The sequence below is a fragment of the Ascidia mentula genome, chromosome 3 (genome assembly GCF_947561715.1).
Source record: "Ascidia mentula chromosome 3, kaAscMent1.1, whole genome shotgun sequence".
Lineage (NCBI taxonomy): Eukaryota > Metazoa > Chordata > Ascidiacea > Phlebobranchia > Ascidiidae > Ascidia > Ascidia mentula.
The window spans coordinates 16,956,839-16,983,598 of NC_138568.1; the positions used below are offsets into that span (position 1 = coordinate 16,956,839).

The 26,760-nt window shown below is 37.9% G+C and overlaps 2 protein-coding genes across 3 annotated transcripts; both read left to right on the forward strand.

Annotated features, from left to right (window-relative positions):
• Positions 1 to 5,185: 5,185 nt before the first annotated feature.
• LOC145894590 (uncharacterized) lies at positions 5,186 to 12,590 on the forward strand. The gene is made up of 14 exons (XM_082983208.1): positions 5,186 to 5,309; positions 6,175 to 6,364; positions 7,364 to 8,695; positions 8,823 to 8,906; positions 9,069 to 9,134; positions 9,232 to 9,339; positions 9,674 to 9,742; positions 9,901 to 10,005; positions 10,249 to 10,311; positions 10,624 to 10,725; positions 11,065 to 11,142; positions 11,321 to 11,556; positions 11,713 to 11,877; positions 11,957 to 12,590. Exons 1-14 carry the CDS (start codon positions 5,256 to 5,258, stop codon positions 11,984 to 11,986), a joined length of 2,682 nt encoding a protein of 893 aa, XP_082839334.1. The 5' UTR covers positions 5,186 to 5,255; the 3' UTR covers positions 11,987 to 12,590.
• Positions 12,591 to 18,706: 6,116 nt separating this feature from the next.
• Positions 18,707 to 25,992, forward strand: LOC145894542 (nociceptin receptor-like). 2 transcript variants are annotated; one of them, XM_082983162.1, is made up of 10 exons: positions 18,707 to 18,970; positions 19,558 to 19,720; positions 20,101 to 20,272; positions 20,679 to 20,855; positions 22,199 to 22,290; positions 22,628 to 22,769; positions 23,206 to 23,292; positions 23,675 to 23,866; positions 24,767 to 24,865; positions 25,413 to 25,992. In XM_082983162.1, exons 1-10 carry the CDS (start codon positions 18,739 to 18,741, stop codon positions 25,527 to 25,529), a joined length of 1,473 nt encoding a protein of 490 aa, XP_082839288.1. In that variant the 5' UTR covers positions 18,707 to 18,738; the 3' UTR covers positions 25,530 to 25,992. The 2 variants fall into 2 exon arrangements, with proteins under 2 accessions (XP_082839288.1, XP_082839287.1); XM_082983161.1 differs by having other exon boundaries at positions 24,767 to 24,841; positions 25,395 to 25,992.
• The last annotated feature ends 768 nt before the right edge of the window (positions 25,993 to 26,760 follow it).

Consider the following 26,760-nt stretch of genomic DNA (forward strand, 5'->3'; position numbering starts at 1 on the left):
ATAAACCTTGCATTTAGTATGTGGAAAATATGAAGTCAGCCAATTTACAAAAACAAATCTTGTTTTTGACGTCACGCGTACCTTTTTTGTTTAGAATGCTATTTAACTTGTGATGGCAGAGTAATTCGATCACAAAATAATATTTCAAATGACATATTTTTTAATGAAACACATGAAGTAACATCTTCGACACAAGATCTAAGCTGCCCGAACCGAAGAATAAAAATTCACGAATCATTTTGGATCGTTTCCGCATTCCCGTTTTGCGGTTTACTTGTTTATATTATAGCCGAGATGCTTTTCAGTTGCATTTTGTGTGTCATCATTTTATGTACCATGGTTACACGATAATTTAGCCAGACTCGTTGTCCACGTCAGATGCCATCCAACACATGGACATTTTTACCATGTGTAAGTGTTGGAAAGCTTGACATTAATTTGAGTAGAGTCATTTTGGCATTGCAATGACGCGAAGATTCTGACGGCCTTGTTTCCTGTGACTTTTCCTCCACATTTTGTAGTTGTATGAATGTTAGTTGCAATTACGATGTTATGATGTTGAAAACGATTCATGCAACCAACTAATCGAATACAAACTATTCGCAGAGGAAATTATATCCTGCCATCTTCAAATATTAACCAAAAAATTAAAAGCACCCCATCAAAACCCCCTCTCACACGCCTTGTACATAAACCTCGCCCTGTATTTTCTGTGCCTTGTATCACAGATGTTTTAATGCAAACAAGATATTGTAAACTTTTTTTTTTCTCGGAACAAACTCTCTGCGTAAATAGCATTATAATTCACATCTTTTCGTCAACTTTGCATCAAATGCGCAGCAAAAAAATTTTCCCTTGAAATTTGATTTTTTCCTAACAATCAATTACTACTTGGCACACGATAGCGGCTAATTTGTTGTCTTGTAGCGACATAATATGTTGTAAAGATGTACCGTCGCGGGTTTTGTTAGTTTTAGTGCGTGTTGCCTTTTTCGTGCGATTCTCTCACGTGTCATGTGGCACGCCATGTTCTCATCATTCGATTCACTACGAATAAAGAGCAAGCACGCCACTTTTAAGTTTCTTTGCAGAAAAATATTTTTCACCAAAGTTTTAACAATCGTTTTGTCGAATGTTTGTCCGATTATTTTGTCGTTATCAATAAATACAGTGTTGAGAGGGAATTCTTATACGAGGTACAAGTTCCAACCATACCTTATAAGTTTGAGGGTGCAGTAGGAAGACACTAATGGAGCAAGAGGAAGAAATTGATGGTGCAGGAAAGCGAAATTGAACTATAATAACACCAGGTCAACGTTTAATTGTACCAGAAGAACAATTAAGTTAGTTTAAAATTTTCTGTATCTGTGAAGTGTAGTTTATTTTTCTTGATTTCTGCTATTTCTTGTGTGAAAGAGAGAATTTGCAAGTTGTTTTAAATTATCGTGTATCTTTAAAGTGATTTTTGTTTTACTGATTCCTACTTAAAGAATGGAGGTTACATGTTGGGTCAAGTCTCCGTTACAGGTCAGATACTTGTAATCCGGTACCTGTGTTCGTGTTACACCTTGACTAAACGTTCTATGCTCTTACATTTGACCTAAACACTTTGATAACGTCTAAAATTTTGTGCACTCCTGCCAACCAGACAATACTTTCTGGATTGGTTTTTGGTACATTTCTGGTGCACAACTTATTCCAAACACGAGAGGCTTGTAGCGATGTAATCCTTTCTGTAGAAAGTGTGGTGATGACCATTAAGTCATGATGAAATTGATATGCCCAATTAGGTGAGTTTTGGAAAATGTTGACATCTTTTCAATAATGTCGTACTTTTCACCTTCTTCTGACTTCTTTTCACGTTTATCATGTATATAAAATGGTACGCGCCTATAAGGGGCTGCGCAATGGGTTAAACCGACTTGCTATACGTGTAAACGGGTAAACGGGTTTAACCTGAATGCCTAACTGAAAGTTTTTAGCTTCCCGAATCCATTTGAACAATCCGAGACATTTCCCACATAGGATTTGTTGCTTGTAAAGCGTTGATGGGAGGAAATTCCCCAATACCCAATCTAAGCGCAGTTCGACGACCCAATGGTCTACCATTGACAACGAAAAATTTTTCATCCGCCAATGACTTCCCGTATGACAAACTTATTTACGCCAAAACGAACCAAAAAAAAAAAATCGAGGGGTTATTCTAGCCACAGGTTTGAAGTTGTTTGTTCGTTTTCTGACATGGGTAACGAATCTGTATTGATTTTAAGTACATGTTTCTCGGTCAATGACATTACAGGATCCCCCGTGTCTATGAGAACTCCAACTCCAACAACCCCAAATTTACATTCACAACTACAGACTTCCTACCGACTAATTTAAAAGTGTATTCCCCGTGTTTTCCCACTGCAATTGTCAACGGCGCCGACAACAAAGTTCTTTTTCGCCTTGCAACATACAGAACAATGTCCTGCGCATTAACATTTAATGCATATTTTCCCCAGAGCTGGACAATGTTAATAATCAGGTTTTCATCGAATTCGTCTTACCTTTTGTGCAATGTATTTCGGTTGCAATACCCTTACTTTGTTTAGCGGCGTGTAACAACCCTCCATGCCTGTTACGTGTTCCTCGCTTAGGTCAAACACCCGTGCAATTTCCCTCAGGAAAAGCAAGATCCAAGTTCTTGCCGCGTTCCAGCAACTAACATTTCAAAGAATTAATTCGCAATTTTTAATTACTTCCTCCCGTGTTTATTCATCAAGGTTTTCACAATCGCGCATTTCGGCTTTCTGTTTAAGTCGCGTAACAAGTTATAAACGGACTATTATAAACATTGATTATTTTATCACCAATATTAGTCTCTTTCTCTATTTCAATGACAAAAAATCTTTCACTTTCATGCCAGCGCAATTGAATACCATGGCCCGTCTTTGACTATCATTCGACACTATTTTACTTTCGGCGAACAACTCGAAAGACCATATCCACTTCTTCCATCTTGTATTCACGCATGGTAAAGAACAATAAAATGGCTTCAAATTAAATGTATTGAGGCCATCCATCTTCACGCAGCTTCCATATTCTCGTCACCTAATGTACTCTCAGTCGCACGTTACTAAAAACCAATCAACAATTACATTTTACTCCAACAGAGACAGCACAGGGTCAAACGTGTAAGTAGCGTAAACATATTGTTCGTTGTGCTATCTAGTGGACATTTTTACATTCCTTCCATGCGCTTGGTGGCGCTGTTTAGCAGTTAAAGATTGTAAAGAAAACCGGGAGTTGGGAAAGGTTGTAATATTTCACGGGCTCTACTTTTCACTTCAGAGCCGTTAGTTTCAAGATCGTTTTACAAGCTGTGTGGTTATTTAGGTAAGTTTGTGAGTGTGGGTAAACAATCGCGGTGAAAAACAGGCGAAAAAGTTGCTGTTAGTGTATCGGCGCTTCTTTACAGTGACTGTAAGTTGCCTGCGCTCTATGAATCAGATAACTTGCATTTTGTTAGATGTTACCACTAAGTTACATTTAAACCTAGCGTTATGCAATGAATATGGAATATAGGAACTGATCCTTGCAAAACTAGCTACATAAAACAATTTGCAAAACTTCATACACATAAACAGTTACAGTCACTTTAACCCAAGATACTAATACTGGAAACAAATAGAGTGACAACAGTTTTTTCTTGTTTGCATGGTTCAGTGACTTCGCGGTGTGCTGAACAATTTAGATTTCTTCAGGCTAAAAAAGGGTTGTTTGTTTACTCTCTTAATGTTTATTCTTTATTTCTTGGGCATTTCTGTGTAATCATATTTTTGCCGAAGTTGGCGAGTGGTTTGCTGTTGAAGGTCAGCAACCGAATAATGTGACTAAAGAGAGCTTTGTTAGCACAAAGCAGTTTTTTATTCGCCCGAATGATCGTAAATTCAGTGCTGTAGTCGAGGGGTAGGCCGGTGTAAAATGTTAAATAACGCCAGCTGGTAGTTCATTGCACAGCATAGTATGGCAAACAATTAACCTAGTGTTTGTTTCACCAATCTTTCGTTATGCCATTCGGCGGGACTTCATCAAAGTTGAACAAAGGAAAATCATCCAATAGTACACAAAAAAGAATATCAACGCGCAAGAACAACAAATATGAAAAACAAAATAGCATAAACATCAATATAACCATAAAGGTTAACGTGTCAGGCGCCCAAACATGTACCAAATAACACTTAATGGAATTCCTACCAAGCCTGTGTTACCGCGGACACGGATGATTGAGAACCAGCGATTCGAGAGGCTGAATTTAAAAGCAAGGAAATTACGCCCGATTCGTCTAACCGCTAAACGAACAATGACCAGTTTAAGAGGTTTGTCCAAGCACTGGTATTTGCAATCCTCGTAAATTCCTTACGATTTAAAATTGGAAAGATTAACAATTACTGTACGTGGCGCGTCACGACAACTTTCTGAGGAGCCATAAAACACAGCTGTGTCACGCGACAGCTGATGGTTGCACATTTAAACCTGAATCCACAGTATGAGATATGTGGGATAACTTGTTGCGACGTTTTCATTTGTACAAACATCTATTCCGATGATATACTATCACTGATAAAATTGTTTTGGCGCTTATAAAACCACAAACGTTACCGATTCAAGCGCTTGTGTAAATCTTCACATAAGGAAGTATATGGAGAGTATGGGGAATGCGATGGGGTGGGTGTAGTCGGGACGGGATGGAATGGGAGCTTTCGGTCACGTATTCGTTACTTGGTCATGGTCAATTGCGCACGTTGATGTAGTGAAAGGCCTGGAACGCTTGTACGTCTGAAATTCTGCAGTAAACTGTTCACTTAGGCGTTGGGTTGATTGTGGTTCTCTCCGTGCGCTTTTAGTGCTGTTATAGTACGTGTCGGTACGCAAATCAAGTATGTAGAATGTTTGTTCCTCGTGCAAGATAATAGTGGGTAAAGTTAAAACAATACAATCTTTAAAAAAAGAAGCATGTTCGTTTTTATACTTGTATGTATAAACATACGTTACCCACCAGGTAAAGTCTAATAAATAAAACATAACCATATTTTTCACATAACGATCCATCTTCAAGTTATTGTAAGACTTGTGTCGAAAAGAAACTATTTACTTTTAAACATCGCTGTACCTTAACTTTACAAAGATTGTCTGTTTCCCCAGCTTGTATGTCGGTATAACATATTTATGCACTGTACTTGCAATACAAAGAAGTATCCGCTGATACTAGAATGACCGAACGTCGAACAGAAGAAGAAAACAATTCACAAAATATTAATGTCGATGTAAGTGGGTTGCTTTTTTCTGATTGTTTGTCAGGCTCACCAGTTTAGTAAAGTCACGGAACATAAAGTCACAAAGGTGGTTATATCGAATGAAGCCGCGCGAAATCGCACAAATATCGTCATATTACGACGACTTGAATCGCATTGCAATGTGGCAACCTTGCGTTGTGGTCTATTATACGCTAAGTGCGATGCCGCCTGATAACGCCAACGCAAGTAACTGCGGCGCGAATAAACATGTTTGTTCCGTTTGCATGGGATTGCGTCCATATTACTGAGCAGCATTTGGCGTTCTAATGGCTTACGCGATTTTACAAACGCATTCAGTGTACACCTTAAGATCATTGTAGTTATGTAGCCTCTTTCATTCAACATACAAACATGCAAGGTGACAAATCCAGTTTACCGCGGAAGAGTCGAAGTTTTGGAGATTTGTAGTATGGAAAGTTTGTGGTAGGAACGAATATTGGAACTCGAAATGCAAAATATATGATATACAATATCAGGACTGAGAGCTACTGTCACCAGTTGCAGTAATGTCACCTTATGTGTCGAAACAGTGTGCACCACAGTCTGCGGCTCTGAATGATTTTTAAGTCTCATTTACGTTGATAAAACCGAAAATATTTGGGTACATTGTTATGTTCATACGAGGACATATCCTCCAAAAATGAAATCCAGTTCTCTTCTTAAGATCCTTGATAGTTAAAAAACAGTACGATGAAAAGTAAGGCTTTCAATCAAGTGAATTTATAAAGCGAAGTCCCAACATATAAAACATAAAATAAACCATAAAAGGTGCTCGTTTGAAATATTGTGTTATATACATTATGATTTACTGTTAGTAATACCATTATCCTCTTAGAACCTTGTCATCGGTGACATACAAAACCAAAGTGTACAAAACCAAAGTGTACAAAACCAAAGTGTACAAAACCAAAGTGTACAAAATCAGATTGTGGTACAATATCATGAACATTACCACCAACCGGCTTCACCATCAGCTCGCACTGAATCAGATGCTCCAATAACTTCCCAAGCTTGTATTCAACAAGGTACAGAATGATCACATTACATGTATGACCCAATCATGGGCATCTTTTACTGTTTGAAATGATTCTCGACTATCCGCTCATAACATCACCCTGTATTTACAAAGATGCATTCTAGGATTAGTGTTTCCTCGCGGTGCATCAAATAAATCTCTTGATACAGGGAATCTTAAACTATGGGTCGCCACTTCATTTATGGTCGCCAATTGTAATTTTGTGGTTTTATTTGTTTGCTAAAGGCACTGAATTTTTGATTTTTTTTTTAAAGGGTCGGATTTAAAATTCTGTTTTCAAAATTAGGCCGTGGAATAAAAATGTTAAGGAAGTCCTTCATTAAGGAATAAATTTAAATTAAATCGATATCAGGCCTGTTTAGGTCTTAGGAATGAATAATGCAGGAAACACGCAAGCTAAATTAGTATTAAAAAAACAAGCAACTTTACGCGGAAACCTGTAATGTTAGCTGTATTGTAACACACAATGCAACCAAATACAAAAAAAACAGCTAACTGAGGATACAGTTGTAAAATCTTAAACATGGCAACCCCACAAGCAATTATCCAAAGGGATATAAACGGAACGATGGGCCACCCCAATCAAACTGAAAGAAGTTTTAAAATTTAAAGAAGAAAAACTATAATTAAGTTGAAATTGAAAGAAGAACAACTAAAATTATATATTCCCTTAGCACGCATTCCATGCGTGAGGGCGCATCAAAGCAAAATAATCCGAGACAAACCTGAAAAGATCTATGGATGAATTGCCTGATTGTCTCTCAAATTTTCTGTAAACGCGTTAAGAGGGAAACTTGGGAAATGGGTTTTTGCGTAATTAAAGTGTTCGATTAAAAATATGTGTATATTTGTAGGCAATATAAGCAGCACAGTGTTAAAAAAACACCTGGTTGCAAAAAACTTTCGTGCTGCGCTTTGTACCACAGCTAATTGTTTAGCATAAAGGTAACTTTGATTCATAATTCAAAATCCTATTGAAAATTTGCAGAAGACGGATTACAACATGCAGTTGACCAAATCAAACAACATCAGCTTGAAAAACTTGATCCGGATGTTCTCCCTTACAGTAAAGAGCTTATGAAATCAGAAATTCCAGAAGTTTATCCAGCACTTATAGATACTGACATTTATAAAGGAATTGATCCAAACAGCGAAAATGAGTTTCAGCCATCAACAAGCAAGGGAGACATTGATCGATTTGTTGGTGAAGATGTAAACTTCCAGGGACTTGTTTCAGATTTCCAGGAACAAAAGCAGCAAGGCCTATTCCTGGCTTTTCTGGGTCCAGCAGGATGCGGGAAAACTACACTTTCAAAGAGATTGTGCAGGCAATTAGATACAGAAAATCACTTAGTGCTTCATCTCCAGTTCATGTATCTTAACTACGGTGACAGAAAGCTTACTATCCGGGAGCTTCTGTTGGATAACCAGTATATCGATGTTTCTGAGGAAACACTCACTTTGGTTTTTCAGTGGATGATAAACAACCCAGAAAAGTGTGCCTTCATTTTCGATGGACTAGATCAAGCAACCTGGACATTAGAAAATATGGCACCGGTAAATGTAAAGTTTAATACACCCATGTCAGTGCAACAACTTGTTGCTAACCTCTGCAGTAGGCAATTTTTCCCCAAATCTATGTTGATTTTTACCTCTCGGCCCCACTCATTACTATTAATTCCTCCAGGACTTCGCCCTAACCTCACAATTTATGTCAGTGATCTTTCTTCAAAGGATGCAAAGTCATTGTTTAACGCCTATGCAGCCGATAGAGCAAATGAACTATGGAACAAGCTCGAAACCAAATCTCCACAATTGCTTGATTTATGTCGCAACCCTATGCTCTTACAATTTATTATTTATGCCGGGTTATTTGGTGATGTATCCAACATTTCCACTGTAACCAATGTATTCGATGCTATTTTGCAACAACTTGGTCACTCCCAACATGCAAAAGGAGAGAAATTAGATGACCTTAAGCTCCCACTTGGGCAAATGGCCTACGAAGGTATGGTTCATAAAACCGTTGTGTTCACACACGATGACCTTCAAAAAGTAGGTCTGGAAGATGTAAAAGTGCAGGATGTAGTAATCAAGTTGGCAAAATTCTCCTGGCTACCAAGACGGAGAGTTTTCGAAGGAGGAGATGTCCTCTTTTACTACCTTCATCAAATGCTGCAAGAAATTTTCGGGGCTTTCTACATTTCTATGTTCATGCCAGATGAAGAATTTGAAAAAATTGTCCCTTACTTGGTCACTGAACCTCATTGGGCAATGGTTCGTCGTTTTGTGTGCGGCCTTTTGCTTGGGCAAAAAACAGGTATGTGCAACATATGAAGAACTAAGGTGAAAAAAATTTAAACGGTAAATAGGGGTAAATGCTATACCCTATATGTTGTCACAGTGCAGCAGTTTTATTGTTTTCAGCCAATCATGTTGTTTTACAGCATGGAGAGGAAGTTTGACTCAAGCAGATGTTGAATCAGTCTCGTCCAAATCATCAAGCGTTCCAACGACTTCCAATCCCCAAGGTTCAAAACATTGCCAGGAAATATTGTGATAATATTTTTAAAAAAACATAAAACAATTATATGAGTGTTGTATAAGAATCGGCAGTGCATTATGGGATAGAGAATTTTCATTTAGACGCTTCAGACATTCGCTTCTCTTCAATAACATTTTTTCTGCCGCAGAGGAAAGCAAGGGGCTCACGAATTTTTCAAGACTATTCCACAAACAAGCAAAACACAAACACAAAGGTATGATTTCCTTTCGAATTAGTTTTATTTGACAGTTTCAAGCAACTTGTCCCGCAATAATTTTCTTCAGAGTAATTACCTTTCTGTGTTTATCCAGCCAATAGAGACAGTTCCGGTCAAACAAATGAGTCACCAGTTTTGGTCAAGATAGCTTCGAGTGATCAACCACCCTCCACTCTTAACAGTGAGGAACCAAAGCACATTGGTTCGTTAATTAAATAGCACCGTTTTCGTTTACTTCATTTCAACAAACATTTCAACATATATATGTAATCATCATATATAGTGACGTACTAAATTAAAGCACTCTGGTGCAAAAATAAGTAGAAAACTGTGCGCCAAAGCTAAAATGCTATAGTAAACTTTCCCCTTTTTTTCTGAGCTAATTGCACCTGTATGCCCATTCAGCGGTCATGCTTCTCTGTCAGTTATTTAAATGATGCCTTGCACTGATGATGAGCACAGAAACTTTATAGAGGATTCGAGACTGTTTTAAGTGATATAATTTTATTACTTTGCACTTTTTGTTTCCGTCACAGAAAAACCCAAACGACTGAAGAAGCTTTCATCAAGACTTTTTCGAAAACAAACAAACACACAGAAAAAAGGTTAGACTCTCCTGGAAAAAGTGCCTTTAACCTAGCTATATTGTTTTGTCACCGTAAACTAATTGTTTTTTTGTTATCTTAAATCTTCATGCAAGGTCGAACCCTTGGTATGAATAAATGCCGTTGAATTACAGTAAATACTTTGTTTTTTTATCCAGCCAAGAGAAGCAGTTCCAGTGAAGCGAATGTTTCACCAGTTTTAGGCAAGATTGCTTTCAGTGCCCCAGAGCCATCCACTCTTAGCAACGATAAAAAACATCGAGGTTGGGCAGTTTAATAGCACACCCCTATTTTGCTTCGTTCCAGCGATCACGTTGCTGTAGTGAAGTACTATACATTACTTTGTTGTTGATTTGACACGTTTGTTGTTTTAGATAAATTCATGTTGCTGCTCAATGCAGGTTAAGTTACTCTCCTATAGTGAGTCAGGATTTGATCTGATTCGTATAGTCATTTCATGACACTTCTCTTGTTTTCTTACTATTTTATTATTTTATCTGTCACAGAAAAACCCAGAGCTTTTATGAAGCTTTTACCAAGACTTTTCCATAAGCAATCTAAACCAGCTGGTAAGTGTTTGATTTTTTCTTCAGTTTTCGACAGCATTTGACAACTTTAAACATTTAATAACAACAATACAGCGACAAACATCCAATACCGCTCGTATCAGACAATTGATGTTTTTGGTTGGGTTAGATTAGAATATGGTCGCAGAAAAGATAAATTGTAACCATTTTCCATCATAGCTAAGATTATTGGGTGTCGCTGCTCTGTAGTAAGCTAGGTCATGCCTCTATATTAGTCAGGATTTGGTAGTGCATAATGTGTTATAACATTATTGTATTTGTTTAATTGTATATTTTTCGAAATACATTGCACAGAACACAAAAGTAGTCCAACCGTAAGAAGTGCAATACCATCCACATCAAGTGCTCTGCCATGTGCCAGGATCACACCAGTTGAAGAAACGTCAATAGACCATGGTATTTAGATTTGGGTAGCTTTTGAAAAACCTTTTTAAGGAAACTCTGCAATACCTTGACTGCGATGCCGTAACTTATCTGTACACTGATTAGATGATAATAGGGTTTATCGGTATTTCAAAAGACTACCTGTAGGTCTTGCATAATCACTTTACAGTAGCTGTAATATCCAGTAAAGTTTAAGGCAATGAGGCACAAAAAACGGAAAATGTAATTTTAATGAACATGTTTGGTTTTTTTGGAATTGTTGTACCGGACTGTAGTTAAAAAAAGCATTCCATTTCACTTCTTCGAAATTTTGATTCCAGGATGGTGGCAACCTTCCTACTTATTTTTCAGTTAAGCGTGAAAAAATGATGTTGGCGACGGTTTCGGAATTCCTCCAAGATAGAAGCATGGGCGGACACGAGTTGCGAGGTTAGTTTTGTTCCATGGCCGTATGCTTTTTTTCGCTAAAGTTTACCTTTTATTGCACATCGTTTAAAATTTAACTTTTGAGTAATTCCTTGCACACCGTATTCTGTTTCACTAAGATTAAAAGAGTAGAATAATTTGCGATGCCATGTTGGTTTACACACATTTTTTCCCATTTCAGACTTCCTTGGAGATTTACAAGAAATACGCGAAGAATTCAGAGATGAAATCGCCCCCTTTTGTCGTCAGGTGTTAAACTTGAATTCCATTCCACTGAAGATTTCCGATATTTTCGCGTTGGCGGATTTCCTTCCGCGTATTCGCAAACCTGGCTTGATTCTGTTGTTGCAGGACTGCCAGTTAAATTTGCATACTTTAAGTATTATCTGTGAGGCGATTATGAAGATGGAACCCAAGGTTTGCTTGTTTTGTTTTTGTTGTGGATTTGATACATTTTGTAGAAAACTTTCTTTTTTGTTCAACGAGAAACATGGAATTAATTGTAATCCCAGTTATAAGTCAAATGTATTTTGCGGGTATGAACATTTTGACCAATACTTACATTTTATGTAGTTGGGAGTTCTCTACCTGGGTTCAAACAAGTTCAAAAAACAGCACGCTGAAACAATATGTCGGATTATACCGAAAGTGGATGAGGCGTTGTACCTGGATTACTGCGGATTGGATTTGGAATGTATTCGAATCGTAAGGAATGAACTCAAAAAACTTGAACACCCAGTAAGAAGTCTCAAAATGGAAATTTAGATAATATTTTGAATTTGTTAATTTTTCTAAATGAATTTTTATTTTTTTGTAGCCGAACGTGCGGGGTTTGTTGCTCTCATGAAGATTTTGCCTGTGAAGAGCCAAAATTGGGAAAATACTACTACACCGGGTCACAAAGTTGTTTCCAAACTCGACCCACATATAAGTCTATGTAAAACAGAAATCTGTGCGAATTTTAATGATTAGGTGTAAACAGGGCCACCACCTGTTATTTTTGTTTATATATTTAAGTTGAAATACTACACGAAATCGTAGCGTTAACATTCGCACAGATTTCTATGCTACATAGGCTTATACGTGGATCAAGTTTGGAAAAAACTTTGTGAACCCCCGGTGTAAAAGTATCTTCCTCAAAAGTGACATAATGTATTGTGTCATAACAAAACGAATTTCCGTCGATTCAGATAACTGGCGGTTTTTTTTTTGTGTATGTACAAAGCATGGACCTTTATATGACATTCGTAATATATAAAAGAACAAAAAAAAACTAATCGGGCGAACACACGCTACAACCAATCATGCGATTGTGGCGAAAAATGACTTCTTTAACGCTCGATTTCAGTTTCGATATGCAATTTTCTTTTGTTTGTTTTTGGCCACAACCACTTTATTCTTCGCCTTGATTGATATTCCACAATCACGTTCCGTATTTCCATTACAACTGTTGCAACATAACGATGGCATGACGAAGCAATCAGTGATGAATGCGGTTCAATTTTACACTTAATTGTTGATAGTGCGAATTCGAGCCAATTTCGGGAAGTTTTAATTCAAGGTCTACCCCTCATCTACGCATTTCAAAACGCGGGTCAAAATTGGTTGCTGGACGGATGTTTTTTCGTGGCGTGCATTTTACACCACTGTTGGACATTATTTAGGGTAAAAGAACATCAAACAATTTAAAAACCGTCCAGGTGCATACGAGCCCCATTATCGGTTATTGGCAAACAAGCAAAATAGCTGACAGGTGCTTTACAACAGTGGTACTGATATCCAAGTAAACAGGATTTCTTAGATTTAGTCACCTTATAGATTCTTGAGGATCGCGCTGTAGGGAATGAATTTGGTGTAAGGAATACGCTCTGTCGTAGGTTCGCAGCCAGTCACACTGGAGGTGAACAGATGCGACCACCGGCGGGCCGGACAAGTGATTAGTAAACTTTCTCCATTTTCGCATATTTGAACATTCAAATCCGGGTAAGTCAAAGATAATCCGGGTGTGTTACAGAAGTATTTATAACTGTAGTAATCTATGCATATTACAGCAGTTGACAAGGAATTAAAGCGAAAGCAGCAGGTATGCGTTAAACCGAAAACAAAAAAGAAATGTAAACATATTTACTCGTGTAGCCTTTGTTTACGCAAAATTAATGGCATTCGTGCTACTAACCGTTCAGTTCTTTTTCGAATTCCCGTCTATGGAGTTTACACGCATTCGGTACAAAGTCACAAAAATGGCTTAAATACATGTGTAGTCTGGTCTGACGGCCAACAATACCGGGTATGTTGGTAACAGCCAGAAGCACAAAGGGCAGTAGGAGAACAAGCGTATACAACCACTGCTGGCACAAGAGAGCTCTAACCACGAGTAAAGCAAATACAACTTGGCAGCATTGGTCAAGCGCCCGACCCGTATACCAAGAAGAAAACCTGATCGGTATTCGTGCCCAGGATGTCCTGGGTTAAAATCCCGGTGCGGTAAAAAAAAATTGACAAAAATCTTAAATTGACAGATTCCCAAGGCGAGAGCACAAAAAATTCTAAAACACTGCACCAAACCTTCACTTGTGATCAGGTCCCTTGAGAGATTGTCCCGGTATTTTGTGGGCGGAGAGCTCAGTATGTTATTGAATAAACCCAGCATTTTATATACAAGTTCCTTGGTTTCAAATCGAACACTGGTGTTGGCGGGACTCCACTTGTTATTCATGGCCCCCTAGGCTGACATGAGCCTTGTTTCGCCGCACCGTTCGCAGTTTCGTGGAAAAACAAAATATAATACGGCTTTTGGCTTTTCCGTTAAAGAGCTTATTACTAAACCCAAAATGTTCTGGTACTACGTTTTCGTCGGCCATAAAGCTGACCGGCGATTCCACTGTCTTTTCCATGAGCATTCCAGGTGCAAAACTACTGACTTTGTTGGTTAAATTTTGTAATGTCTCTAGTAGTTTGTTTTTTTTGGTCGCGTATTTATCCTAATTTGATTAAATCGAAGATTCTAGTTCCCTGGACAGTCAAACACCACTACAGGACATATGTGCTACACTATGGTTTAAGGTAGAGTGACAGATATAGAAAAAATGAGTAAGTGTAATTTTCCTTTTTTAAAATACATTGCAGGTGATGTATTGCAAGGTGAAGTTGGTGTTATTCATGTGTCTGGCCCCGTTATTTACATAGAAGCGCCGCAGATTTCCGAAACACACCGTCTCACTTTCCACGTTCCCAGCAAAGCGACCGCGTGCACAGCTGTTGTGCCGTTTTATTGCCAACCCAGAAAACTACGTGTTGGCGTTTTCCAACGCAGGTGACCTGCGCGTTAGGGCAGTTGATTGTCGATTGTTTCCTGCAAGCCTCACCACCACCATTGGACAAGTATTGCCTCCCCACGCGAACGTGTACACCGTCACAGGTTGTCCCGTTTCCGTTCCTCATTTTCCCACTATACCTAAGAGAAAATAGCCTTCCATCTCCGACAAGGCAAACAACTTCCTCTCGTGTCGGCTCGTCGTGTGCAAAACGGCAGAGCGATTGATTGGCAATTGCCGCTTAATTGGTTGCTGCCCTATGGGTTACGGTTATTTTTTGTCGTGCTGTTTCGGCGACGGAGGCGACAACATATTAGGTTTCTTATAATTTTATCGAAAGAAGCATTTAGCATTATCCATAGCGAAATAACTCAATTCAAAGTTGTTGCGTTTCGTGGAAAAACATTCCAGACAGGAGATTTTGCACCCGAATCGATGAATAAGATAAACTAGGAAAGTTAACGTGTAAATGGCCAACGTTACAAACTTTGACATTTACTTCAATCTACATTGACAAATTGGCTTGTCAACTTTTCTGTGCTCTCATTTTAGCACCAAATTGTCCGCATTTCGTAAAGTCACGGCAACGATTGAAAACATTTCGGTGGCAAATGGGAAGTTCTGTGGAATGTTAAATCTAATCACGGCGAATAAAAACACTCCAATCAAATCAGTCAGGCATCGCAGATTTTGTGCAAAGATTTTATCCTAACGCCTCTTGTCAGCCCCCAAAGGGCGGTTTTATTTTTGAAGTCAGATGGTTGACAAGATACGGTCCATTGAACGCAAGGGATCATGCCTCAGAATGCATGCGCGGCGCCTGACTTCGCAGAATTGCAGAAGGGAAAGGTAGCGTAGGGCGCAGCAGGGCAGTTTAAAAAATGCGAAAATAGTTTCATATCACGTGATACAATGTTACGTTACTTCGAGAAATTACAATGTAAGTGCATGACAATGTTCTTGTATTGTTTTCTAACTATTTTGCCTCTCGTTCTTTATTATCCCAGAAAAGATATTAAAGCGCAGCAACGTATGTTGTTGGTTTTCTTCAACACTATTTACGTGTTCGCAAAGGGTGCCGAAAAATCCTGTTTGTGTCGGAAGGAATGCGAAAGCAAACTGTTGTGGCGGAAAATTAGGGTTCGTTACGCATGCTTTAACCCGATTTACCGACTCCCTCGAATAATTGGAGAAAAACAGGCTTGGGTTGGTGAAAGCCGCCGCGATTGAACTTGTGGGTGTTGATTTAAGTAATCCTTAAGTCAACGAATGTAAGATAAGACGCTTGTAAATTTAAGCTTAGTTTACAGTGACAAAGTCTAGACAAAAACGCTAATGGACCTGAGTAGCAAAACGCAGGTAGAAGGCTCCCATAGCAAAAACTTTATGTTAAACTTTAAACGTACCGAAAACCGTCATCAATTTTTTTTACGAATTTTGTATATGATTTTTATGTTAAGAAGTCTTGTTCTTGGCAAAAATGTTGTTAAATAGATATGACAAACTTAACAAACCAAAGTTAATGAAACGCGAACAAATTGAGGTAACAAACAAGCCATGTGTTCTCACAAACATAACTATAGGCGCATTCTTCATTCATACATATTTTGCTTCTACGTTTAGTAGCAGGAAATTTACAGTTTAGGATAATGAGTTTACGCAAAAACCCACGACTATAACAACAAAATATTCGATAACTTAGTGATATTATGTACATAAACGCATTCAAAGCAACGTTGAATTTATTAAAATAAAAAAAATAAAAACAAGAAAAAAGTGTACCATAACACGTTTTTTCGACGTTCGCTGCGTCGACGAAGTACGTGACCGAAACCCCCTCATGGAGATTTGTCCGGTCTGCACAACGCGTTGAAAAACAGATGCACTTTTGCGCGTGCTTAACTGAGCTGACTCAGTATCAAAGCTCAAAGTGTTGTCAACGTCTTTCTTGTTTGTAGCTGACTTTGGTTTCTCTGTTTCACGGTTCAAGTAACGTTTTAACGACCCATATTTCCGTGGTAGAGCGTGTGGGGCTTTTGTGGTGACTTAATCCTTGTTTGCGATGTCAACACAGATGGTCCATACGTTTGCATTTCCTTGTAGAGGTGGTAATGTTGTGTGTGGTCTTACGGACTTTTATAATCATTATAGCACTACTGTAGTCTAATTTTTTGACAAGTTTAGTGCGATACGAACATCAAAATTTGTTCCGCAATTTTTTTCAATGTATAGCAAAAGGTTTACATTTAGGAGTGTCAAAAAATGATTTCATATTTCTGTTGATCAGTGGTAAAGTCTGGTTCTTCGTCAATATTAAAATCAGGCCATGTTTTGCTACATTTTACGTCAATTTGTACCCGTTTATATTTAATTCCACATATCGGTAAAATCGAAAAGCGAAACTTGCAATTTCGTTGCAATTTTCAATCGTCGTAACCTAGTTAGTTCTTTTGAGTGTGCGAATAGAGCTTCACGGGACGACACTCAGACAGAATCGGGTGTTGAATACAAAAAACAGATCTTATGCGAATCGATTGTGGTCACAGCAGACAAGTTGTCTTGGTTAATTGAAGCCTTATCGATATGGACATGATAACAGTTGCCGTGAAGGCCATTTTTCATTACAAGCTCCAGTTTCGCAATTGAAACAAACTCGACATGTTGAGATAGAAGCTTGTCAGACCACACAAAGTGAAAAAATGGCTATATTGCGTTTCATGGCAGACAGTCGTAGAGAAAGGCTAACATGTTGTTGATTTACTGATTGAGGTTACAGGCAATATGCATTAGTGCTTTCAGCTTTGCGAATCACTGCAAATATCTTAATAGGTAACGAAACGATATTAACATTGCATTCTTTGCATTTGCACAACTACGTTACTTTTTAATAGCGGGCCACTGTGAACGCAACCTCAAGCTCTTTACACAACAACTCGTCAAAAGTGTCGGGTTTTATGATTAATGCAAACGCTTTGTAAACTTCCAAATTTTGAGATGGAAGTATACAGCTTGGTGGATATCAAAATGCAAATATGTACCTTGGTTTAATTTATCTAGTTTTTTTCTTCACATTAAACTTGCCTATATTTTGTACGTTAATGTCAAATTTGCGTAGTTATGTCGTGAGGTAAGAACGTGACGGAAACCGCGGATATTTTGTTCAGATCTAAGGAAACGAAACACACAAACCGCACTTACAGCTGCGTGTATTTTACTTTTTAAAATAAAGCTAAATAAAGATAATTTTGTGGTCAATTGGTTACAACAATGTCGCAATACTATTTACAAGTGCCCATTCAACTATATTCACCTTATTTTTCGCACGCCTTTCTAGGAAGGAAGGAACAAACGTAGTTTCCTTACCAGACCGAGTTCAATTTCAGTTTTTTTCTATTTTCACATAAAGCAATAAACAGTTCTTCTTATCTCGCGAGTGAGAAAAGTGAGCATGACTCACCACAATAGTTCTAAGTACGTCAAGTATTGGCGGGGATTTGGCGCCGGATACCCCGCCGATTGCCAGCATGGTGCCGAAGTTTATTTTTAAGTTCCGGTTTGCGCATTTGCTGCTATTTATGGAACAGTCTTTACATTTGAACCCGTAATATTTCCTATGCCAAAGCACAAGCGACCGGCAAGCAGAAAGCACGGAAACTCGCGAGAAATTATACCGTGAATGGCGTGTGACAAACGGCAACGTTGCTGTAAAAAATCAAACAAATGTTTGAGATATACCAGGAACGTGCATTACAGAATATTCATTTCACCATGAATATCTAATTGTTCTTTTGGTATTACAGTCACGACAGTTATAATAAAGTAGGCGAATACAATAGTTATGCTGAGTAGGGATTTTAAACTTGTTTGCAGAGACAAACTTTTTTCATAGGAAAAAGGGTATTTCGAAGTTAAAAGTTGCCGCTCAGTACTGAACGAAAACAAAACGTCGGTATTTTCCTGAAGCATAGAAACCTGTCTACAGGGCAATATTTTGTGACCAAGTTCCTGTTTGGGAGTTTCGCAACAAGAGTTTTAAAGTTTTTAGTTTTTGGCATTGATGAAATAGTGTTTTAGGTTGAAATTAATTTCCAGGAAATTCCCACTGTGTCTGCTTATTGCCACAACGATTCGGGTTATTTTTCATATTTAAGTTTTATTTTATCATTCCTTGAGTTTCAATTGTGTTATTGTAGCAGTATAAGGAACCCAAACGCTTCACCTATAAGTTTACAGTAATTTGTTTTTCGAGGTTTCACGTTTTGTATTTCGAAAAAGAACTGAAAGCATGAACTTGTCAAGTGAGATAAGCTCCAACTGCACACTAGTATCCTTCGACTACATAGATGAAATGGCGGCCACAACCCACGAACGTCAGAAATATGTTGCCTTGGCATACGGGATCATATGCAGCGTCGGTCTCGTCGCAAATGTCCTTCTGATGACGTCATTGCTTGGCGGCGGCGGAAACAGGGGTGTGACAGTCAAAACACCTTCGACCATTCTTATTATAAACCTTGGTATGTTTGTGGTGACATAAGTTTACTTTTCTTGAATTCTTTGGTATGTAAACATATATGTAGTTTACACTATGAGCAGTGTGTACGATTGAGATACCAACGATTGAAACACAATGGCTGGTTTATTCAAGCCCATATGTTTAAAAATCTGAATTTACTGCTTTATTGTATTTACGTTTCTCAGCGTTTCGGCTATTATGCAACAGCCTTCATCAGGAGGAAGTATCTAAGTTTAACACAGTGGAGACATTTGAGGCAAAAATGTAGCGTTTTTGTTTATGTGCCTCAAATGTGTCCACTGTGTTAAACTTAGATACTTCCTCCTGATGAAGGCTGTTGCATAATAGCCGAAACGCTGAGAAACGTAAATACAATAAAGTTTGCTAGAAGAGAAGTATTAAGCAATAAAATATGCCTGGCAGCATCAGTAACAATTTATCTGTATTTACGTTATACAAACTGTTTTGGTGCGCTATAGTAAGGATAAACTCCCACGCTACAAGCATCGTTTTACATGTACATGGCGGTCATAATCAAACCGTCAAATGCCATTAATAAATGTTATCTTTATGGGTGATGTTGTGCAGCCATAGCAGACATGCTTCTCCTGCTCACTCTTCCATTCGCAATCGTTCACCGACTTCAACAAAAGTGGATTTTTGGCAACGTTATGTGCAAACTGGAAGAAGGAATCAAGTTTCTCAACTATTACGGCTCCGTGTTCTTCATCACCGCAATGGCCGTTGACAGGTAAACTGTTATGGATTGAGGTGAACAATATCTCGATGGCTTTTTCTGTACGTAAGTCTCACATTAAAGTTTTTTTTGTTTATAACATCGGACTAATTACTGACGGCACAAATACCTGAGTTTAATTTTAAAAAGTTTTTTTTTTGCAATAATGCCTGTAAAAAGGACAAAATTAAATTGATATTTCTATGACGAAATGTAAAATTTATGACGACATAAAGTCAGATTTGCTTGTAGTTAAATTCCAGTCTACACTACACTCATTTATAAAGAAACATGCGGCACAGTAAGATCATCGTCAACACTGTCCAGCCATACGTTCATTATGGTATCATTAAAACGACATAATTTTCACAATTTCTAACCTTATGTGAACACAGATACGTGTGTTTATGTCGTCCGTCCACCTACGGCCGTCGCAGCGCAAGAAAAACTCTCTGGTTTCTCTCTGCTGCCATCTGGTTTTTCGCGTTGGTATTTGTCGTTCCTCTCATGGTGTATACGGATGTAGATGGTTATGGGTTCTGCACCATTCTTTTTCCAGGAACGCAGGTGGTTGAAATAGGATTTCCCTGACAAGTGCCAAGAGTTTGTAATCTTCAGAGTATTCGTTGTATTTAATGAATTTATTCATATTGTAATTGTTATAAAGCAAAATAACCACATCCAACTGCAAAAATCTCACAAGACATTCAAAATATTTTCCAACGTTTCTTTGTAGCTGTTCTTAAACAACATGACGTTACAACACGTTTATTTTACAAGGTGTATCAAGAATTCATATCAAATATGCGAAAGAAAAATTCTTCAGTGACATTTGAGATACTATAATTTGTGCAAGTAAATGTAAAGGAATGCAATTTTATTTATTACATAGTATTATCATACTGGTGGCCAACCAGCTTCCTGCAAAAAGATTCAATTTCGTAACGAATAATTTTCTTCTCAAAATTTGAAGATACCCAACAACACATCGATTCCCCCGCTTTCCTATATGGAAGAAAAAAAAACTTTGTGTCTGGACAACTTTTACTTGTTATACGGGAATGAAGGAGATTATGAGTACAACCCTGGGGATTACCCGAGTTCGTGGCCACCTAATGACAGCAATATTTCAATGACGCCCCCTAGCATAGTAAGTACACTTATTGGTACGAAAAATACCAAAATGAAAACACCCTAAATATGCCTTCCGGCAATAGTGCCGCAGGTTTTATAAAATATATTTTGAAGCTGTAAAGCTTTTCTTTCACATTTTCACATGTATTAAGACGTCAACCCATACTTTCATAATTTATATGAAGTTTAAGTGTACATTCCAATAAAGCTAAAATTTACGGCTCTGTTTTAACAGTAAACGTATTTTAATAAAAACATTAATTATATCAATTGACCTCTTTTAGTTCTTGTTTGACTCAAACATGAACTTTCAAATCATATTTTTTTCAGAATTGTAATCAAGATATAGTAGAATGTGTAAACCGAATCCATACCTTCAAAGCAATGAGGTTTTGTTTTCCAATTTGCATCGTCCGATTTTAATGATATCAATCGACCCCTTTTTAGCCGGTAGTAAGGTCAATACATGACCCAGACGGTCATCACGAACTTGCACGCAAATTACCGGCATCGAAATAGTGACAGTGTGCTTTTGGCCTTTCGCTAAAGCGTCAACCAGCGTCCGATTGCGGCTCTTGAACCCAGGAAGGAAGCTCTTGGCTTTCGTCGTGCTACTACCTCGACCTTTTCCCGTGCTACTAAACGGTTAATCCCAGTCAATTGATAAGTTTGTTGTTGCAGCAGCCAACGTTTGCTCCAAAATAGGCTTCAATATCGGAACAATATACGTACAAAGTTTTAGTTCTTATTAAAAAAAGTATTTGTACGAATATTGTTCCAACCAATTTTGCTTGTGAAGTGTGAATGGGCGTTATAAAGCATTGAAAAACGCACAACGCTAAACATATAATTGCAATAGCTTCTCAACAAGTTAAAGTAACAAACAATTCGATAAGTAGGCTGTCTTGAATAATTGGGCGAGAATTTGCCTGCCGCCGAGCATGCAGAATCGCTCCGTTTCCATCCAAAGTTGTTGTTTATGTAAAAAAATAGATTTTCGTTCCTATACTGAAAAAGCTAATTTATTCATGAAACTTAAAAGTCTGTTCTTCTGGCACAATAAAAACGTAACTTTACTCCGACGTTTCGCCTGTTATCCAACAAGGCTTCCTCAGGGTAATGATACAGGTACAGCACAAAACCAACACCAAGAAAACGTACAAACACGAAAAAATATAGCGCTAACAGCACTTGTGAAATCACGTGATGTTATCAAAAGGGCGGGAAACAACAGTTACAACAAGTTATTATTAGGCACTTGGAAATAAGTTACGTTTTTATTGTGCCAGACGAACAGACTATTAAATTACAGTATGCCTGGCAGCAACAGAAACATTATAATCATAAAACATTTAACAGGTGGGTGAGGAATTAGCAGAGCTGGTGCCATCGTGCCGACACCCTCCGGTTCGCAGTTTACACATTTGGTTGATCTGCAACTTTGTGTTTGGGTAAGACAACAATTAAAACATAATAAGGATAACAATTATATTGGTAGTTTGCAAAGAAAACTTAGAAAGAAAGCAAAGAAAACTTTAAATTCCATGACAAAAAATGCAATTGCGTCGGTATAAACTATGTGTGTGCAGCAAATACTATTTAAACATGTTACTGATGTAAGCATGTTCAAACTTCTTATCCTAATCTGTGCATGTGCCAAGCGTTTCGGGTCCAGTCTGCTAACGGCACCGCCATGTCTAATCTCTGAATTAAATTATTGCTGTGTGGGGTACTTTAATTTATGTGCTGGTTTTGGACGACGTTTTGAATTTATTGTATTTTTTGAAGATTTGTGATTCCGTTTTCGATCATCAGCATCAGTTATGTGAAAATTATGCGGCTCAAATCTACCATTTTCTCAACCGAATTACAATCGCAGTCAACCCGCAGTGGCGATCCCAGTGAAAATGGCGAACCATCGAAACAACAGGTTTGTATTTGATTCAATCTCGCAATATCCAAATCAAAGTTTTAAACCAAGCTTTCCAATCGGCAGATTTGTTGAAACTTAAAATAACTTTCGCAATTACAAATATGTGCAAAACAAACTACTTGGAATAGGTAAGCCATGGCTGATATACTGGACATATTTAGCATGCTGGCGAGCACATGAATCTGGCGTGATCAGTCTGGCCATTTAAGCAGTAGCACTGATGATGTCCATCATTTTACCTTTGGCTTTTCAATCCAAACTATTGCAATTATAAACCGAAATGAATGCGTGCAGAAGGCGGGAAATATAAAATGTGAACAGAATATGGGTTTCCGATAATAGATATACACTACGTATATGCAACAAGTCGTTTTTTTTGTAATCACGTGACCTATTTGTTTTTCTTCATCTAAATATTTTTTTTCTTAACCAGTTCCTTCCTGGACGTCGAACGAATGGAAAGTTTGGCGGGAGAATTGTTCAGCAAAATCAAAAGGCGAAAATGATAATGGGCGTATTGGTGAGTTAATAATAAAGAAGATATTTTTTACCATTTCAACATTCCGCTTCCTTATAAACAAAAGTTTATTGTAAGACATGGAAGCTATAATGCCAATGCGCTCTAATAAAACCTTCTTTCACAATCTAAACAGCTCAAAGTGCAATTCTTGCTTTAATGCATTCTTCGAGAAACCGTATGTGACTAATTCTCTTTATGCAAGAAAATAAATTTAATAATTTTGGTGGAAAATGTTACAAATTTTATGATACCACTTTTGTGTTTGAATGACTTGAGTACATAAAACTAATCCGAATGGTCGTAACACAAAATCTCGAACCTACCGTTCTGCAGTGCTAGTCATGACACAGCAAATTACCAATATCATTTTATTACATCACAGGTTCCATGTCTGATCTTGGCCTTTGCTTTCTGCTGGCTCCCGTACCACACCTGGCATCTGGCTCAGATCAACGGAGTGAGTGGAATTGATTCGATTCATTGCAATCTCATCCGGGATGTGACATTTTGCTTAGCTTTCTTCAACAGCGCCATCAATCCCATTCTCAACTCGTTTTTCCTATTCAACTTTAAGGTACGTCCTCTTAGTAGCTTCTGATTGCTGGTCGTTAATTCCAGGTTATAGCGTTTCCCTTACATTCTACTGTGGAAGAACAATTAAATATTTTGGCTGATTGTGATATTTTATTTATTTTCCAAGAATAATAGAGAAAACGTCAAAAAATTGACTACAGGAATCAGCCTTTGCAAGTCGGTGACCGACGGATCTGTCTTTACGAATCAATATAATTCCTAGAGCTCCAAAGGGAGTAAAAGACGATCAGCGCCAGAATACGATGTTTATTTCACAGAAATATTAATTTCGCCTATTTGGCATCTTCAGTTTCTGTCTAAAACAGAATAGCAATAAAAAATAAAAACCACATTTTACACCTTCAGTGCAGTCTCTCGTTGTTTCTCTTGGTACCACAGCGGCTTGTTGTAGAAAACAGTTTTTATCGTTTTAACCGCTTCGGCTTTTGTCTTGGCAGTCCCGATAGTGGACTTATTGTTGAGTTTTTGTTTTTGTTGTGGTTTTTATTTTTTATTGCTATTCTGTTTTAGACAGAAACTGAAGATGCCAAATAGGCGAAATTAATATTTCTGTGAAATAAACATCGTATTCTGGCGCTGATCGTCTTTTACTCCCTTTGGAGCTCTAGGAATTTTCCAAGAATATGCCATGATTTTAAACTATAAAGTCACGTGTCGTAAAGTCAAATATCATGAACAAGAAAATTAAACCTGAAAAATGTGAATTCCGTTTGGATGCAAGGCTGGTTAGGTTGCCCGCATAGGCGGATGAATGTTTCCAAAAAAATCCGTTAAATCATACAAAATTAATAACACCTGAATATACGCAGTGCAAGATACCACATTGAGATACAAAGCCATTATTACCCATGGATATGTAAAGTATGCAATTCGTTTCTAGGAGCGTCTGGTGAGATCATCTTCCTGGCTCAAGAAGATTTCTGTCAGAAGAATTTCAACAAGAAAACAAAGAAAAGTAATTTGTGTTTTTTTTTCAACAGTAGCGAATACAAACATATGAACATTTGTGACACGGAGTCTGTATTATTCGGATTAGCGTTTTCTTGGCAACAGTGTCCACCTTGGTTTACTCCGTATGGTTGCACCTAGTTTGCAGCCAAATGGATGTCGACTGCACATAGTCACCACAAGGTGGAAGTCTTTGCCCGGCTGTTTGGCGGGCAAGATCTTTATAACTGACCATACCCACCTTAGATCTTATAGTTTCACAAAGTTGCTGCTAATAGCGAATATTCTTATTCTAAATGTGATGGCCCTTAACTCCTAAACATTTTAAGTGCAACACAGCTATTCGGTACCAACGTTACATACATACCAGCTACTGCTAGATATTTTCGTATTGGTCTTATCATTTTAAGCATTGTTTGCGCAGACTTTAATCTTGGCATTCCGCGGGCTCTTTACATCAACTTCCTCATTTTAATATTCAGTTTAAAATTGTTTTTATGTTTTTTTTTTAATTTCGATTTCTTTTGTGGTGAAAAATAAGCAATTGTAATACGTCACAGGTTGGACTCGTCGCCAAGCAACAAGACGACGTACAGGATAAAAATTCCACACACGAGGCTTCATTTCTCACCACCCACGTGTCTGTCGATGCTGGGGACAGCAGACGATTGTCCGCTGCTAACTCTCCGGTCTAATTGTCACTGAATCTTGCCCGATTAACCCCTTGCGCTCCTGATATCTAAAGCAGTATTATTATCAAAACCTTTCCCTTTTATATGGATGACTGAACTGATTTTTTTTCAAACCGTTCTCATTTTATTGGCACCCATGTATTTCTTTGTTACATTCTTACTGAACTTTATACCTGAGTATTTGTCGTGAAAGGAACTGAGTGAAGTCAAACCTTTTTTGGTTAAATCTCTGAACTTTTTATGTACTTTTTATCAGCATATTTGTCACCAAAGTTGGGTATGTCGTTTTCCGTAACCATTTTTGCGTGCTTTCATTCTTCTGTAAACAACTCTCACCTTAAAACGACTTCAACGGAAAGACCAAAGGGCTATTGAAATGACAACTTATTTCACTAAAATCTTGCTTAGTGTTTACTTACTGTTTTCTGTTGTACATAAAATACTGTATACAGAATATCGCATTTAATAAACCATTTGTGATACCAGCTTGTGTAGACATTAACCTAAAACTAACAAATTTCGTAGATACGAGAATTATGAGAAATGTTTGAGAAGTCTTTGAATGCGGGTTTGTAAAATCTTGTATGTTGCATGCTCATTAACAATAAATGAATCAGTTCAAACTGTATCTGGATAAAAAGTATCCGGTTTCTGGCCAACAGGTACACATGAGTTGTTTCTTGCTAGCTCTTATATTTCGAATTGACACAAGCCCAATTTGCCGCCACGCCACAGGTTTTATCTCGTGTCACTACATTGTACGCAGTGGCGGGTCTAGGGGGGTGTTTGGGTGTCAGAACACCCCCTTCAGCATTGTGCTATATTGTTTTGAGGGGTGTAAAACTGCGCTTAGTATTACGCAACGCAGGAGCGAACACTTCGGGCCAGTGTTTGTCTCCGCAATTTCTTTGTTTATCAGTCGCGCCCGTTGACCACTTTCGAGACAATTATTTTCCCTGCCGTTGGTACTCGCAACCCGTGTTTTGAATAATTATGTCTGCAGCAATTTCAATACAACAACTACAAAAGTTATGTTGTTTATTTTCACAACGCAAAGAAATCAACGTAAATTACATGAAAAATGGTTTTTCACAACTATTTTAATTTTCGCCGATTTTTTCGCATATATTTATCCACGACCGCAGAAATATCGATTTCCTGGTGTATATTAATAAGTGCAAGGCCACTTAAACGATCCTGCCCCATCGTACTTCGCAGATATGTCTTTAATCTG

Excerpts from the sequence above, each read along its gene's own strand:
- LOC145894590 (XM_082983208.1), top strand. The coding sequence starts at position 5,256 with ATGACCGAACGTCGAACAGAAGAAGAAAACAATTCACAAAATATTAAT. Across the intron at positions 10,006-10,248 it reads CAACGATAAAAAACATCGAG|AAAAACCCAGAGCTTTTATG; the intron begins GTTGGGCAGTTT and ends TATCTGTCACAG. Across the intron at positions 11,878-11,956 it reads TCAAAAAACTTGAACACCCA|CCGAACGTGCGGGGTTTGTT; the intron begins GTAAGAAGTCTC and ends ATTTTTTTGTAG.
- LOC145894542 (XM_082983162.1), top strand. The coding sequence starts at position 18,739 with ATGAACTTGTCAAGTGAGATAAGCTCCAACTGCACACTAGTATCCTTC. Across the intron at positions 18,971-19,557 it reads CATTCTTATTATAAACCTTG|CCATAGCAGACATGCTTCTC; the intron begins GTATGTTTGTGG and ends GATGTTGTGCAG. Across the intron at positions 22,291-22,627 it reads ATCTGCAACTTTGTGTTTGG|ATTTGTGATTCCGTTTTCGA; the intron begins GTAAGACAACAA and ends TATTTTTTGAAG.